The 17,254-nt window shown below is 43.0% G+C and overlaps 1 protein-coding gene across 1 annotated transcript in view; it reads right to left on the bottom strand.

Moving 5' to 3' along the window:
• Positions 1 to 14,630, bottom strand: part of CAAP1 (caspase activity and apoptosis inhibitor 1) — a 38,065-nt gene extending 23,435 nt beyond the window's left edge. The window contains exons 1-4 of the mRNA XM_075931466.2: positions 14,015 to 14,630; positions 11,996 to 12,196; positions 7,738 to 7,822; positions 4,289 to 4,367 (exon numbers count right to left, since the gene is read on the bottom strand). Of these exons, the coding sequence (XP_075787581.2) occupies positions 4,289 to 4,367; positions 7,738 to 7,822; positions 11,996 to 12,196; positions 14,015 to 14,146 (497 nt within the window). The 5' untranslated portion in view covers positions 14,147 to 14,630. The remainder of the gene's footprint in view (positions 1 to 4,288; positions 4,368 to 7,737; positions 7,823 to 11,995; positions 12,197 to 14,014) is intronic.
• Between the last annotated feature and the right edge of the window lie 2,624 nt (positions 14,631 to 17,254).

Genomic DNA, 17,254 nt, shown 5'->3' with positions numbered 1-17,254 from the left:
AAACAGTCGTTTTTCTTTTGAAAAGCCCCTTTTTGGAAAAAAACCACGGCCACCATTATGCAAATGAAGCACAGGAAATTTAAATCCCGGCTTCATTCGCAATTTCGAAGTGTCCAATTTACATCCCTTTTTCAAGAAAAGGGATGTAGCTTTTAGACAGGCTTGGAGACAGAAGCAAGAGCTTTCGTATTTTTAAGGCAAACATATAGAATGAGCAAAATAGTCTTCCAATGGTCATGAAATCATGCTTTTAGACCACTTCTGATTTACATCCAACTTGCTAGGTGTTGGATTTGAGGCACTATTACGCTTGCTGAAAATTAATGGCTACATAGTTAATGGCTACATAGAAATTAGAACCTAAGATTCTCTTCACCTCCGTTCCTCTCCTCATCTGCCAGGCAGCTTTCTTTTTATTTTCTCACATCTAATTACTAGTATTTTGATATCCTTTGACATATGATAAAAATTATACCTTCAGTAAAACCCAGCTATCCACAGAAATTTTAGAAGTTAACAAAAATGTTGAAAAAAAATCAGCAGGACTGAAGAGGCAATCTAACTGATCAATGGTAATTCAAAGTATGAATAAAATCTTATTGCACACAGAGACATGTTTTTCACATCTATATGTCTACGAAGCCAGAAGAGACAAATAAGACTTTTTTTAAAGAACTTATTGTCATGTCATTAATATATTTTCTATATTCCTGAATTATAACAGCTTACATGAAAAAGCTGTACTAAATTATCTGGCAAATCATTTGGTGAGTCTTTTTCTGAAAAGACTGTCTTTCAAAAACAAAGATAAATTCCCCTATTTGAACTGTTTTTGATCTTACACAACTTCAAAAATTTTCCAATAATTATAAACAATATATATTTACTTTAACATCAGCATTTCTGTTATTTCTGAAAGAGTGCCATATTCAAGTGGTCTAGTTCCTAGTATGGTGCAGTTGTGACTGAAAGACTGTTTTCTAAAAGCTTTTAATGGCTTCCAACTTCAATGTATAGACATTTATACATGGCTTGAAAAAAATTATATAAACGCCTACTGGACCAAAAATTAATCCTACTTAGGTGAAATATATTGTGACCATATCTCCTGCCTGCACTTCATTCAAGGACTTCATTCTTTGCAGAAACCTGTGGTTTTTAATGTAGTTCTGAGTTTTCAAACTCCCCAGAATTCTTTTTACTTAATAGAAGGGAGAAAAGGAATCCCTGTCTGTTTCCCCTTTCTTACCCTATGCATTCCTGGGTATACTAGCTGCTGCAAGAAGTGTGGGTTTCTTCATTATTCTATACCTCCCTTGACCTTCTACCTTTACAGAAGCCAAAGATATCTACCTCTCGACACTGCATGCCCAGATTCTGTTTTTGACCCCCTTTCTCAGAAACTTACTTCAGTACTGCTGCTGCTATTCAGTTTCAATTCTGCAGCTGACAAAGCTAACAAGATTCTTGTTAGTTTCACTGATTCTGGTAGCCACAGTGAAAACTGACAAGACTCTGCTCAAATATTCTTGCTCTGTCTCATAGTTTTGTGAAACTACAGTAAAATGAAAACCGGCCAGAGTCTTCAGTCTTTGGAAGACTGCACTGTAGTTTATCTTTAGCTCATGCCTGAAAGATTATCTTCCCTACCATAAGAGCCGAAGAATCCCTCATTTAAATCGAAAGTTTAGATTCTGCTGAGGTTAATAGTATTCCCCCTGAGAATCATAGAATCATAGAGCTGGAAGAGACCTTAGAAGGCCATCAAGTCCAGCCCTCTGCCGAAGGCAGGACCAATCCCAATTAAATCAACCCAGCCAGGGCTTTGTCAAGCCGGGACTTAAACAACTCTAAGGGTGGAGACTCCACTACTTCCCTAGATAACCCATTCCAGTGCTTCACCACTCTCCTAGTGAAATAGTTTTCCCCTAATATCCAACCTGGACCTCTCCCACTGCAATTTAAGACTATTGTTCCTTGTTCTGCCATCCATCATTACTGTGAACAGACTTTCTCCAGCCTCTTTGGAACTTCCCTTCAGGAAGTTGAAGGCTGCTATCAAATCCCCCGACTCTTCTCTTCTGCAGACTAAACAGACCCAACTCCCTCAGCCTCTCCTCATAGGTCATATGCTCCAGCCCCCTAATAATTTTGGTTGCCCTCCGCTGGACCCTCTCCAACGCATCCACATCCTTCCTGTAATTGGGGGCCCAGAACTGGACACAATACTCCAGATGTGGCCTCACCAGAGCCGAGTAAAGAGGAATAATCACATCTCTGGATCGACTGGCAATGCTCCTCTTAATGCAACCGAGTATGCCATTAGCCTTCATGGCTACAAGGGCACACCGTTGACTCATGTCCAGCCTCTCATCCATTGTAATCCCCAGGTCCTTTTCTACAGAACTGTTTCTTAGCCAGTCGGTCCTAGCCTGTAACAATGCTTGGGATTCTTCTGTCCCAAGTGCAGGACTCTACACTTGTCCTTGTTGAACCTCATCAGATTTCTTGTGGCCCAATCTTCCAACTTGTCTAAGTCACGCTGGACTCTATCCCTGCCTTCCAGCACGTCTACCTCTCCCCCTAGCTTAGTGTCATCTGCAAACTTACTGAGGGTGCAATACATCCCCTCACCCAGGTCATTAATAAAGAGGTTGAACAAAATCGGTCCCAGAACCAAACCTTGGGGCACTCCGCTAGAAACCGACCACCATCCTGACATCGAACCATTGATCACTACCCGCTGTGTAAAAAGCTTCCTATGTTCAACAGGTAAATAGATTTGCATTCCCTTTATACATATACAAGTTAAAAGCGATAAACATTTTTCCCTTCAAATTTTTACTGTTTTATTCACTGAACAGAACAAATTTATCTAAGTTTTTTCCCCCTTAAAGTCATTAATTATTTTATTTGCATATAGACATTTTTAGTCAGCTGATTTTGGCTGGAAGTCATGACTACCTGATTTGAAACACTAGTTTTGAAACATCTATATGCTATAGAACTACAATCCAGTATCTTGACTGAACTAATTCAGCCCTTATCCTCCTAATGGTGAAATGTACAGAACTCAATTATTTAGGGTCATTGGCTCAAACTTAAAAACAGGGGTTTCCTCTCCCCTCTACCATTAAAAATTTCATAGCACTTTATATAAATGTAGGACAATCCCTCAGTATCTTTGGCCAATAGGGTCCTCTCCTCACTCTAGTGAACATTTAACTAACTGTTACCTCCAAAACCCATGAAATAGCTATATTTCCAGTAGTGGATGAAGAGATGATGAGACTCCTTTACATGTCTAGAACATGATGTTACAAAGCATTTAGGTCACTGACTCCCACAAAAATAGTAGGCACTCAGCATAGGATCAGGGTCATAGTTTATAAAGGGCTTCAAGATTCGTGTAAGATAAAAGTGGTATGTGTACAAAAATAAAGCCTGGAAAATATAAGTATTAATATCAATTGCAACACATGTATAGATGAAAATATTCCTCTAAATCAGAATTTTTTATAATGGCACCTTAAAAACACAAATCACAAATACACACACACACACAAACTTAAGCTCTTAAAACAAACATGTAGTCTGATAAGGATCTCATACAACTTTGGCAAAAATGATCAAAGTTGTTTCTATTTTAATCTATTCTCTTTAGTCCTGATTCTGCAATCAGATCAGTGCAGCCAGACTTCGATGTCTGGGCAGTGTCACAAGGACTTCACTAGGACTGCATGGGCTCAAGAAGCCATCTGTGTGGTTGAGTTTGCAGAATCAGGGCTTAAAGGCAAATGCAATTCCCTTGCAAGATCTCTACATAGTTAATTTCTCATTTAACTGGCAATTAAATAGAACCTTCTGGATGCTCATCATCCAGAAGGGTGTATATCATTTTAGTATCAACTTAAACTTTCTTTTTATTAACAGAATATCACAATGGCTTAGTTTTGATACAACTGATTTGTGGTAGGTATAAAGGAAATTATTTAATAGAAAATGAAGAGGCTAACAACTGTGAAGGGGTGTCTTCCAGACATTTACAATACAACTTTGTCTTCAGTATTAAAAGTGTTAGTATAGGTTTGCAAAATTGCACCCTAACAATACCACTCATACTGGCGTCAACCAATTTAGCCATTAGAGTAAAGACCTAAGGGGGTATTGGGCTCCTTTGTGCTTCTGTGAACTCATGACATAAGTATAGGAAAGCAAAACGGCTTTCAAATTGTTGATTTTTTAGTTTTTTAAGTAGCTTTTAATAAAGTGTTTTTTTAATACTCACTGACTGACTGATTCAACTCCGGTCTTATCTCCACCACGGTCTGCCTCTTCATCAGTATCAGAATCAGCATCATTCTCACCTTGACACATAAAATTTCAGCTTATAAGAATATAGCAAAGTGGTGCCTTCCTACTTGCTTGGACAAAATTAATTTTTGCAAATAACTCCAAAGTCAACCGTGTCATTTTTCCAATCGAAGAAGATGTTCTAAGAAAACAAGTTACTTACCTTTTGTAACTGTTGTTCTATGAAATGTGCTGTTTATGCCCATTTGGAAGGCTTTTTTCCACTAGTGGTATCTTTCAAGTCGGCAGTGGAGTCCCCTAGAGTAGTGCATGCACGGCATGGTATAAACTCAGTCAGCCCTCCATCCCCTCAGTTCTTTTTCCTGTCTTTCTGACAGAGGGGAAGTTGGTGGGATTTGGAATGGACATGAGCAACACATCTTGAAGAACAGTTACATAAAGTAAGTAACTTATTTTTCTTTGAGTGATTGCTGGCCCACAGTGTAATGATTTGCTGAATCTAGGAAAGGGGTAATAGAGGCCAGGAAAATCATACAGCACTTGAACGTTTTGATGATCAAGTTCGGATTTCAAAGATTCATAATGGGCCTGAGCCTGCGCTTGGCCTTGGGGATAAGGAAATACTGGGAATAGAAACCCCTCCCCCTGAATTCCTGAAGAACCTGTTCTATCACCTCTAATGCCAGGAGGGACTGAACCACCTGACTGAGTTGCTTAGGAGAAGGCTGGGGGTGGGGGAAAGAGGGCAGAGAACTGGATGGTATATCCCACACCTCTACCATGCTGAGGATCTAATGGTCTGAGGTAATACTGGCCCAGAATAGTAGACGTGGGATAGACAATTGCTAAATTGGAAGGGGGAGAGTGAGGGAGATCCGGGAACTGCACTGGTGCTCTGTTCTTGTGTGCACCCTCCAAAGTTGGTCTTAGGGCTAAGAAGCAGTTTGGAGTGGCCCTGGTTGGAAGACAAATAGGAAGGCTGCCAGCGACCACTATTTCTGTCACATCTACAGGAGTAGTCCTGCCCATGCAGACTCTGGGGAAAACATAGGGCAGCTGATGCTTAAAACAACTTACACTAATCTCACTCTCTCTTAGTTCAAGGATTGAAACTCCTGCAGATACTGCACTTATCTGAAAGTGCCCTTCACCTAAACACTTGAGGCAAGCATACGTGGATCCCCTCCAAGCATAGACTTGCCACAAGCGACAGTTCTTAAACTCCCACTGCATACCCCCAGGGACAACTGGAGCAAGAAACAAAAAAGTAACTATTAACTAACAACCCCCCCTAACTAATTAATTATAAATGAAGAACAGGTAAGAGGGAAAAAAAAAAAAAAAAACCAGCTAGGGTTTTCTTACAGAAAAAAAGACCAAGCACTCCAATGACCAATGGAGGTAAGAAGGAATTGTGGGCCAATATATACCATGCCATGCAGGCGCCATGCTAGGGGGCTCCTCAGTTGGCCTGACAGATACCTCCGGGGGAAAAAAGTCTGCTGCTGATTGTGCATGTGACATGCACACGCCTACTGGAATGCACATGAGCAATCACTCAAAAAATTAAAATTTACCCAAAAGAACAATTTCTGAAACAGCTGCTGCCCACAAACTCAGTCTAATTTGAACAATCTTTTGATTATCCATTAACTTAAATGAAAATTCAGTTAGTTAAGGGAAATTCCAGATTTTTTTCTGTATTAAGAGTAAGGGCAATGAAAAGCAAATAATCATTTCAAAACTCTCTGCATTACATAAGGTTCTCTGTGGGCTTCCTAAGAAGGGCTATAGGTGGAACACTCATTCAGAGGACCTTGGCATCACCTGCATCCAAAGGGGAGTTCAACATTGGCACAAAAAAGTTAGCAATAAACAAGCCAATGTTGAAGGAATTTAGCACACAGACCAAGGAAAATACCTAGGTCAGACACAGTGGTACCATCTGTGACTACACGGATGTAATAGCTGAGAGTCCCCAAAAAGGAGTGCAAAAGAGGCTGCAGACACTATTCCAGCTCATGGGTATGAATGCAGCTACATAGAAACTATTCTGTGTAACTCTGGGGACTGTTACACAGCACAGCCACATAAAACTCAATTACAACACACTAAACTGTAGCTTGTCCCAAGTGCTTGAACAAGAAAATTATGACACCCCATTACTCCCCAGTACAGGCCACATAAGCATGCCTCACAGCAAGAGACAGAAAGCCTATACAGGATTACAATAAACCTTCATGCATTGGGTGGAGGACTAGGTGGAACTCCAGCACAGCTCAGCTGGCACAGCAGGGGATGTATTGGGCTACTCATATAAAAGCCAATTAAATTCTTCTGTAGCAAGTGAAGATCCAAGGATTCTCTTCCTGCTCTCGCCCTGGGTCAACACAACTACATTCAGTCCATAGCAAAGGGTAGTGAGAAGATTCTCATTCTAGCCCAATGACTTCATACAACTAGGGATGTAAAAATCCCTAGGCAGGGGGTTAATCAGTTAAATGATTAAAATAATATTGTTTAACTAGTTAACTATCCCGCCATAGTGCAGCTCTGGCTGGGTCTACTGTGGCCAGCTCTGGCCCAGCCAGATAACCAGTTATTGGGTAAGCAGACTGATAGGCCTACTGCTTAGTGGGTAATCGGTTAACCTCTTGAATCCCTAACAACCACCACGAATTTTGCTTGAGCAAACAACTTAGAGCTTGTCAGAAAAACTAATTGTTTCCTTGCAGAAAATTTAGATGAAAATGAAAAATCTGTTTTTCTTAGAAGATTTCAATGGAAAATTTATAGTTCTTGTTGAAAGTCTGATAACTGAAAACTTTAGGCTGAACACTGAAAAACTTCCATTCAGAAAAATCAAAATTAACTCTATTGCGTTGGATAAGTTCAACTTTAAACTGTGTTGATAGAGGACAACCACAGGGATTCAGAGAGCAGCAGTTCAATGTCAAATTAACAAAAAAGGAAATAAGCCAATTTGAAAATGTCAAAACTTTATACTTTTAGGAGTTATTTGGCAAGAAGCAAAGTCTCACACAGAATACACTTTTCATGAAAGTCTATTCTGTCAATAATAGATAGAAAATTTTTTTTTTGAACAAACCTAGATATATCACACCAGATGACCTTAGAAAAATGTGGTTATCCATCAACTGGAATTAACTGAAGAGCTCTCTATCATCTTATTACATAGAGTTTAGTAAATATATATATATTTAACCAGATAATTAATATTTCAGAGCACTAGAAATTTATTCCCTTTCAGGCAATTCATTTTAAGAGATTTCTGAGGATGATTTGATATGCAGAAAAAAAAATCTATCTTTAAGGTTGATCCATTAACTGGGCACTGTTGTATAATTAAAGATCTAAATCTGTAGAACTAACCAGAATAAAAAATGAAAAGTTAGTTCTTACCTTCAAGGATTTTCAGAAGTTTTTTCTCGGATAGAAGTTCTAACTGATCCAGGCAAAGCCTTTTGATTTCTTCCATGGAACAATTCTAGAAGAGTAAAGCATTAAAACAAAAAAACGTGCATTCTTAATCCACATACCCAAGGAGAGGAATATATGCAAGCAACTACAAACCCTACTTTCATACAAAAATTAAACAATTGTTTTCTTTAAAGTAAAAGAAAGAATCTGAAATCATTTTGGGAGTTGCAGATTAATAAAATCTGAAAAAATAATACTCTCTTTTCATCCCACTGCAGAAGTCTTCTGAATTCTTGCTGAAGACCTGATGATCTCTATCCTCTCTGATCCCAACTACAAATGTAACATGAACATTCCAGCCATTTCAGCTCTACCTGCTGCATGTTTTCATTAACAAAACTAGGAGGGATACATCACCTAGATTTCAGGTCTTGTAAAGTTCAGCTCCTTTTTTGCTAGGATACACCTTGCAGAGATATCACAGACATCAGATAACTACAAAGGAGCGATAAGTCAATTTGCACAGTAGATAGATATTGGGAGAGATTTTCAAAGTTAGTAGTTAACAATAAAAAATAAAAACTGACAAAATTTAAAGATACAATTTCTGAAAAAATGATACAATATTAAAGTGTCCATTAACTAATCTTCCTGTAGATTCTGGGATGGTTGTGACATCTCAACAAAATGCAAGCTAGTACTATGGAGCAGAAGCTGGTAACATGTACCTTGTTTTGTCCCCAACTTGCAGCTGAATAACAAAGCAGCTTAAATTTGCAAAGACTTTAAGCCAATAGAGCTGCACCTTCTAGCTCAGGCAGTAAAGTCTTATACTTTTGGAACCATAGGTTCTGGATTCAATTCCTGTTGCCAGTGACCCATGCAGGGGCATCAAGGCATGTAAGACAAACAGGATGGCAAGGATCTGAAAAGTGATTTTAAGAGAAGAGAACATATGTAACATATACTTAACACTCTTAATGGATAGCTATATGAAGAATTAAGCCTATATTAGCAAAGTGCATGGAATTTCTAGCTTTTGTAGAAAAGATTAGCTACTATATTTCCTGGCAAGGATAAAGTCCCTTGAAAATAATAAAGATTATTCTAAATCACAGATTATTAAAACTGCCAGGCACAGCACAGCCTTACCTATAATTCATTACTATATTTCAATGGGGTTGCCAGATGTCCGGTTTTCGCCCAGTTATTTGGGTCCCCCATCTGGTTAAAAAAAACCCAGAAAATACCATACATATGAAATGTCCAACATTTCCTGTTTCCCTTGGACGGAAACCTGGCGGGGACAATTTTCCTCTGCCATGTCTGGCAGGGCCACTTAAAGGTGCAGCACCTTTTTTTTTTTTGCTCAACAACTTTGGTCTCCCCCTCCCCTTTTTTTCTCCTCAACAGAATTTTTTCCAGGAGATTTTTTTTTGGAGGGGGGGTTGCAGGGGAGAGGTTGTTTGCTATTTTTTGTTAAACCATCTGGCAACCCTATATTTAAAACCTTGTGGCATCAAACAGCACTGCAAGGATGACTTTTTTGTGTCTATCCTTTTGTTTTGAACTGCATTACATTCATTTTACTCAATGTCTCAGACTTAAAAGCCATTCCTTTAACCTTTGTAGGTCACATTACAAGATGTACATTTCCAGAATACTGTTTTTTTAAAAGGAAATATCAGAGGGGGAATCCTAAATATCAGAGGGGGAACCCGTGTTAGTCTGAATCTGCAAAAGTGGCAAGGAGTCCTCAGCTAAAACCTCTCCAACGCATCATTAGTGATCTATAAATCATCCTGGACAATGATTCCTCACTTTCACAGGCCTTGGGAGGCAGGCCAGTCCTTGCCCACAGACAACCTGAAGCATATTCTCACCAGCAACTACATACCGCACCATAATAACTCTAACTCAGGAACCAATCCATGCAACAAACCTCGGTGCCAACTCTGCCCACATATATACACCAGCAACACCATCACAGGACCTAACCAGATCAACCATACTGTCACTGGTTCATTCTCCTGCACATCTACTAACGTAATATATGCCATCATGTGCCAACAATGCCCCACTGCTATATACATCGGCCAAACTGGACAGTCCCTATGTAAAAGAATCAATGGACACAAATCTGATATTAGGAATGGCAACATACAAAAACCTGTAGGGGAACACTTCAATCTTCCTGGACACACAATTGCAGATCTAAAGGTAGCCATCCTGCAGCAAAAAAACTTCAGGATCAGACTTCAAAGAGAAACTGCTGAGCTACAGTTCATCTTCAAGTTTGACACTATCAACTCAGGATTAAACAAAGACTGTGAATGGCTAGCTAACTACAAAAGCAGCTTCTCCTCTCCTGAAATTCACACCTCCAGATCAGCTACTAGAAGTGGGCCTTATCCTCTCTGATTGGATCCACCGCGTCATCTCCAGCCTGACTCTGGCTTGCATATTTATACCTGCCACTGGAAATTTCCACTACATGCATCTGACGAAGTGGGTCTTTGCCCATGAAAGCTTATGCTCCAACACTTCAGTTAGTCTATAAGGTGCCACAGGACTCCTCGCCACTAACCCTAAATGACAACAAACACTTCAATTTTAGAAACCAATTGAACAATTTTAGTTTTTTCTTCAGAAGAGACTACTAATCTTATCAAATTGTATGTTCCTTGTTTCGTTAGTTTAAAAAGGAACTAAATGTTCCCTACAGTGTGAACATTCCAAGTTAATGTTCACTTGTGACCTAGATGCCAGACCTCAAGCAGACAACATAAACCAGTCACTCATTCTACAGAATGTTCTAATAATAAATTAAAGAGAGTCATGTCTTACTGTAGCAACTTTGGTATGACAAAATTATGCTCTATTACTGTTTACCATAGAATTTTAATATTGAATTACATAGAAAACATTTAAACAGCTTTACAAATATAGAAATCAAGCCTCATTATTAATTAGCTCTACTGTAATAAGTCTATACAAGAAGAAACTCTTCAACACAACTATGAAATGTTGTCATCTCTATATACCACAGCGATAAGCATGGTATCGTAACAAAGTATAGTGACTTCTTAACATGCATAGCAATACTATGCAACATTTTAGGGCAGGGGTGGGCAGTAATTTTTGCAGGGGATAAGTTGTTCAAGGCTGGCTCCAGGATCCTGAAAGGGATGGGGCTGGAGACTAGAGAGAGAGTGTGTGTATGTGTGAGAGACAGAGACTTTGTGACACAGATTGTGTGTAAGGCAGATATCATGAGTGTGTGTATGCTTGTGTGTGTGTGTGTCTGTGCGCGCGTGCAGGAGCAAGAGAGACAGCGACTGGGTGTCTGTGTGTGTATGCACAGAGACAGGGTGTGGCACAGACTGGGTATGCAACACAGAGACTGTGTGACAGATTATGTGTGTGCTAGTGCTGCTGGGTAAGTTTCTGAGAAATGCCATGTGCTGTCTCTTTAAGACAGGGTAAAGCTGTCCTGCTCTGTAGTCTCCCCCTCCATGCTCTGCATAGATGGGATTGATGGTGCAGGGGGTTGTGTTTGTGTGTGTAAGAGAGAGAACAAGATGGTTTCTGAAGAAATCCTAGAAACAGTGCATGCCTCTTAAGACAGGCACTAATCTCACTCATTCATCATCCATATTTCAGACAGCAGCAATTCTGTTAGGTATGCTCCTCTCCCCACAATCCCTGCTCTGAAGAGATGCATACAGGAGCAGGGAGACACCCAGACTTCAGTACGCCTCTCCTCTCTGCATACCTTAGCAGGAGGGTCCAGAGAGCAGGTTGACTGCAGGATGGAGCAATGAGTGTGTGTGGGGGGTAGGGGTAGCTCAACACAGGCTGCCAGTTGTACAATACGCATGCTCTGCATGAAGTGAATACAACATCCACCTGGAATTCTAGGATGAATTTATCTGAACAAAATAAAACTAGTGAATGTGACTCATTTATTGGGATTAACATGTCTATTCTTAAAAATGTTGCCATAGGATCTTTAAATGACAAGTTTCACACCTCATCTTTGTGAAGACTGAATAGGGATAAAAAAAATTAAAGAGGACTATACCATAGTGGAAAGTTAGTATATTTAAAATTTCATATATCTATTGCTCAAGAGGTATGCAGGCTGCTGTAACATACATACATCTGGAAATTCACTGGACTGACCTGAAGCAAACAGTTCTGCCCTTCAAGTACTAAAGAGTTAAGTATATTTCAATACCTTCAAAACATCAGGCAGCATTTTCTGCAGTTTCTTTTCCCCTATGACACAGAAGCACTGATGAAGCATTTCTTTTTTGTCTGCAATGTAGAAACTAACTGGCTTTAGTGACACACTGAGGTCGAGTCCGCCTTCTTCTATGTCGCTGTGCTCTTCATCTAATTCCTCTTTTTCTGCAGATGGCACAGTACATTTTATTTCCTAAAATTAAAAGATATTAAAAGGCTTGAAAAAATAAAATTAATGGGCATTATCTCTTTAAGAAGTCAAGAAAGGAGGAAAGATCTTACAACTGTGTCTGCTTCAGCAATGCAGTTCTTACTCTAAAACGTTTAAAAGAATATTGCAAATGAAATTCTTGTATTATTGGAAAGTTCTGAACCTTTGAGTGATTTATATTGTAACTGTGAAAGCAAAAGCATAGACCAAATGCTCTCCGAATTCATAGGCCAAAAATTAATATCCCTCTTGAACTATTTTGCTTATCCTTGCACTCTGAAATACCAGAAAGCAAAGACCTATTTCTCCACATAATCTGAAAATATATTTTGGGGAAAAAAAACCAAAAACAAAACTCTACCAACTTTGCTATATAAATGGGCTGGTGTATTCCCTGAAATAACGGAAAACAAGGGGAAAGATGTCTGGCAGCACATAAAACTTGTTCCTTGGGTATGTCTGGCATAGTTAATTGCAATTAGCCTTTGTTAGATGATTGCTAATGACAAATGACTTGCTGAAAAACAGTGTGTGTTCATAATTCTGAGGGCTAAGATTTTTTAAGAAAGGGTGGGGTAAATGTTATAACAAGAATGTGTATAGGACAGGAGGATGGATACAAACAGGCATCTACACTGCGCCATTATTCCAGAAAAATACTGCAATTGCATTATTTTGAAAGAAAACTGAAATAACAGAGGACTTTTTCCCATGTTGATAAACCTCATTCCACAAGGAATAAGGCCTCTTCCCAAAAAGCTTTTTCATAAGAGGGTGTGTGTGGCCTCTCTACTGCTGCTATGTCAAAATAGCGCCTCACCAGGTCCATTCTAAAGTTATTCCTCCTGGGTGCCTCCTGGGGCTCTAAATCAAGACAGTGCAGTGGTCCCCAACGCGGTGCCTGCGGGCGCCATGGCGCTCGCCGGGCCATTTATGTGCGCCCACGGAGCAATCTGGGCTGGCCCCGCCCCCGGGCGTGCGGCAGGTGCCAGCCATGGGCGGCCCCTGCCCCGGGGTCGCGGCACATGCCGGTGCAGCCCTGGCCCCGGGTGCGCAGCACATGCTGGTGACGGCCCTGGGCGCCCGGGCAGTCCCTGCCTGGGGTCACAGCACATGCTGGTGCTGGCCCCGGGCACGTGGTGCATGCTTGGCCCTGCCCCCGGACGCGCGGCATGCGAATGGCCCTGCCCCCAGGCAGCCCCAAAACATTGGGGACCACTGAGATAGTGCGTCCATATTACGGATGTTAAATGTTGAATAATTTACTAATCAAGTAGTCAATGGAAATTCCATCTACTAGTCCGTAGGGATTGCCACATTCCTCCTTTGACATATACAAGAGCCCCAGCAGAGCTGTGCGTTTTCAATGCTGGAAGAGCCACCCAGCTCTTACCACATTTAAGAGGCAGAGGTGCAGCAGGGTCCTGCACTGAATCTCTGCCTCTCCCCCTCCCCCCAAGGCGGGAGCCCTTTCCATAGAAGCAAGAGAAAGGGCGCACAGCCCCCCCCCCCAAGGCATCGCCTGGGAACTGCCAGGGAAGCACGAGCCCTTCCGCCCGCTTCTATGTAAAGGCCCCGCCCCTTCTGGGGCAACACACGAGCTCCTGGGAAATTTCTGAAGTTCACCCCCCTCCCCTTGAAAAATTATCTCACTGGGTAAGTCCGGCCTCGGGCTCCGGGAACCGACTGGCCTAGCCGAGGCCCCTCGCCGCCAAGCATCCCCGGCCACCCCGGCTCCACGCCGCTCTGCCCCCCGCCGCCAGGCACCCGCTCCAGCAGCGCCCCCGCCTGGCCAGCTACCTCCAAGAGGCTGTGACTAGATTCCGTGCTTCGCCGCTTCCCCTCAGTGCCGCCCGCGCCCGAGCCCCCCTCCAGGCCGCTGGACCGAGAGCGGCGCCGCTTCTTCTCCTTGGAGGACTTGCGGCCCGGCATGGGCCCGGCCTCGCTCGCGGCGGTTGGAGCCGCGCTCCGCCCCCACCAACGGTCACATGCCAGCCCCTGGCAGTCACAGACGGAACATTGTTCACGGCCCGCGCGCCACGGCGGCTAGTCCCGTCACCACCGCAACGGAGCAAACCTACTGGCCCGTGGTAACGTCAGAGCCGGGGCAGTTGGACTTCCGGCGCCTAGGGGTGGGGTGATTTCCGCGACAGCCGCTTCCGGTGCGGGATGCCTGAGGCTCCTTTCCTGTCGCTCAGCTGAGCGTGTCTGCGGCTCCCCGGCCAGGGCGTCTGGCCCAGGCTGCCCAGCGTTTCCCCAAAGCCTGCCGCTTCCTGGGGCTCCGGCCGGCCTTTCAGGGCTAGGCCCACGCTCGTTTTCCTAGGGGCCCGCAGCATCCGCGCCGTCCAGGGCAACGTGTCCTCGGGCGCAGGCGGCGTCAGGGAGTGTAGTACGTTAGGTAGGAAAGCCCATTAAAATAAAGGACAAGAAAACACGCGCCTCTGTAATTCAGTACGAAGTGGGGCTAATGAGCTTCTGTGGAAGCCCTGGCAGGCCAAAGGTCAGGGTAGAAGCCAGCATCCCTATGGCAGAGCTGGGGAACCTTTTTTGGGTTGGAGGTTGCTGACCCACAGAAAAATCAGTCGGGGGGGCTGCCCACAAGTGAGAATAAAAAAAAAAAAAAACCCAACCCCATCCTCACTGATACGACCCCTGACTGAGGAGAAAGCCACCCCCATATTCTCCTCACAGAAGGATTGGGGGGGGGGGGGAGGGCAGGCCAGTAGATTTTGTGTGCTCCAGGCTTGTAGTGTCTATTGAGGAGGGCCACTTTCAAGTCTGTAACTGTGTTTTGGGAGGTTAAAACATTCTCCTATAGTTTTTTTACATGATCATTCTTGGTGTTTGACGTGTGTTGATTTATTCTGTAGCGTAGAAACAGTTCATTTTGTCCAGTGTACATGGCAAAGGGGCATCGCTGGCACATTAGTAGATGTGAGGGTGAACTAGACTTTGATGGTCTGGCTGATGTGGCTATGTCCTATGATGGTGTCAGTAGGCTAGGTGTGTGGATTAAGTTGGCAAACAGGGTTTACTGCAGGTATTGGTTCCTGGTTTAGTATTTGTGTTGCGGGGTATGTTGTTGGTGGTATGTGTTTCAGGTTGCAGGACTGTCTCTAAGCAAGGACTGGCTTGCTTTCCAAACTCTGTGAGAACAAAGGCTGGTTATCTAGGATAGGTTGTAGATCAGGGATAGGCAAGATATGGCCTGAATCCGGTCTGCCAAGCCATTTGATCTGGACCATGATCACCTTGCCACACTCCTGCCACTGGGGCAATTGAGACCTGGGAGCAGGGCAGTGCCCAAAGTCATCTGCTAGTCAAAGCACCTGGCAGCACCCTCCCCCTGTCATGGGCATGCAGTGCCTAGAGGGAGCCACCAGCTGTTCAAAATGGCTGGCGGTTTCCTGCTAGGTGTTGTATGCCTCTAGCGGGGGAGGTTTGGCCAAGAGACTTCACATGCTCCCCTAGGTCCCAATTTGACCTGGGGATAGAGGAGTGCATGAAGTCTCCCCTGCCAGGGGCATGCGGTGCCTAGATTGAACTGCTTCTTCCACCTGAGACCCTGCCCCCTTCCAGGGGCAAAGCCAGCCTGCAACCACTACTCACGATTCATGAAGTGGCTCTCCTGCAAAGATTATTGCCCACTCCTTGTAAATCCTTGATAATGTCTTGGAGAGGTTTTAGCTGGGGGTTTTAGGTAATGGCCAATAGTATTCTGTTGCTTTCTTTGGTGGGTCTGTTCTTTAGAAGGTGACTTCTGGGTACATGCCTGGCTCTGTCAATGTTTTTTCATTTCCCCTGGTGGGTAATGTTTGATAGAAATCCAGTGTTTGTATCTAGCTGAGGGATTGAAGCAAATGGAGTTGTATCTGAAGGCTTGGCTGTAGATGAGTATTTCTTAAACTGTTCTGTGGCACACTGGTGTGCCGTGAGGCAGTTGGAGATGTGCCGGGGAGAACAACAGAATTCAAAATGGCTACCTTTAAAGGGGCAGGCAACTTTTTTTTTTTGCTCAATAACTACACTCCCTCCCACATGATCCTTCCCCCCAACCTTTCCCCCCCCCCCACCAAAAATCCTTGGTGTTCCTCATAAAAAAAATAGTTTGGCGTTCTTCAGTCTTAAAAAGTGTAAGAAACACTGCTGCAGACCATGGATCATGTGATGTGTTCTGGATGGAAGCTACAGGCACATAGGTAAGTATAGCAGTCAGGAGGATTCTGGTGTTTATGTAACCATCACTTATTTACACTGTAACCTGCAGGAGGTGGACCTCATTAGAGTGGTTCATGCTGAGTGTGGAAGTGGAAATAAAAATATGAAATACTAACATTAAAAATAACCGGGGGCAGGGTTAAGCAGGGGGAGGAAGGACAGGTAGAGTCCCATAGAGGGAAAGTGATAGGCCAAACCCCACCACAATGGGGAGTGTGGCCCAGGCTTTGGAGCTGAGTGCAGGGCAGGGGCACATAGTCCCAATTCCAAGCCTAGCCCCAGGTGCACAGTTCTTGCCACACCCACTGGGGTGCTGGAGGTAGGTGTATGGCCAGTTCTAGCTACAGCCATAGGGCAGGGGCACACAGCCCCAGCTCAAAGTCCAGCTGCAGGACAGGTACTGACAGCTGGAGCTGAAGTAGTCACGGAGGTGGGGTAAAGTCACTGAATCCACCACTAAATGTTTCCTTACTCATAGTATGCAGAAATGCACAGGATGAAACTGGATTGATTGCGCCAGCATCTGTAAACTGATGAGATGACATTAAATAGAGAGAGAAGCTCAATGACTTATATTTAGTGCAGCTCAATGCAGTTTTGGAGCCAATATGCAGTAGCGTTCTCAAAATATTTACAGAGAGCTTTACAGATTGTCTTAAATTATGTTTTATAAAAGAGATAGCACTTGTACTAGGCTACCTTCCAGGTTTGTGTCTCAGGCTTTTCCAGTCTTCCAACCTTAAATAGCATGCCTGAATGTTTTATCAAGCATGTGGTAAAGACTGGCATAGATTAGAGGTAAATATCTCAACACTTAGCACT

This window comes from Pelodiscus sinensis, chromosome 6 (assembly GCF_052426305.1).
Source record: "Pelodiscus sinensis isolate ZL-2025 chromosome 6, ASM5242630v1, whole genome shotgun sequence".
Lineage (NCBI taxonomy): Eukaryota > Metazoa > Chordata > Testudines > Trionychidae > Pelodiscus > Pelodiscus sinensis.
This window is presented reverse-complemented; position numbering and strand designations above follow the sequence as displayed.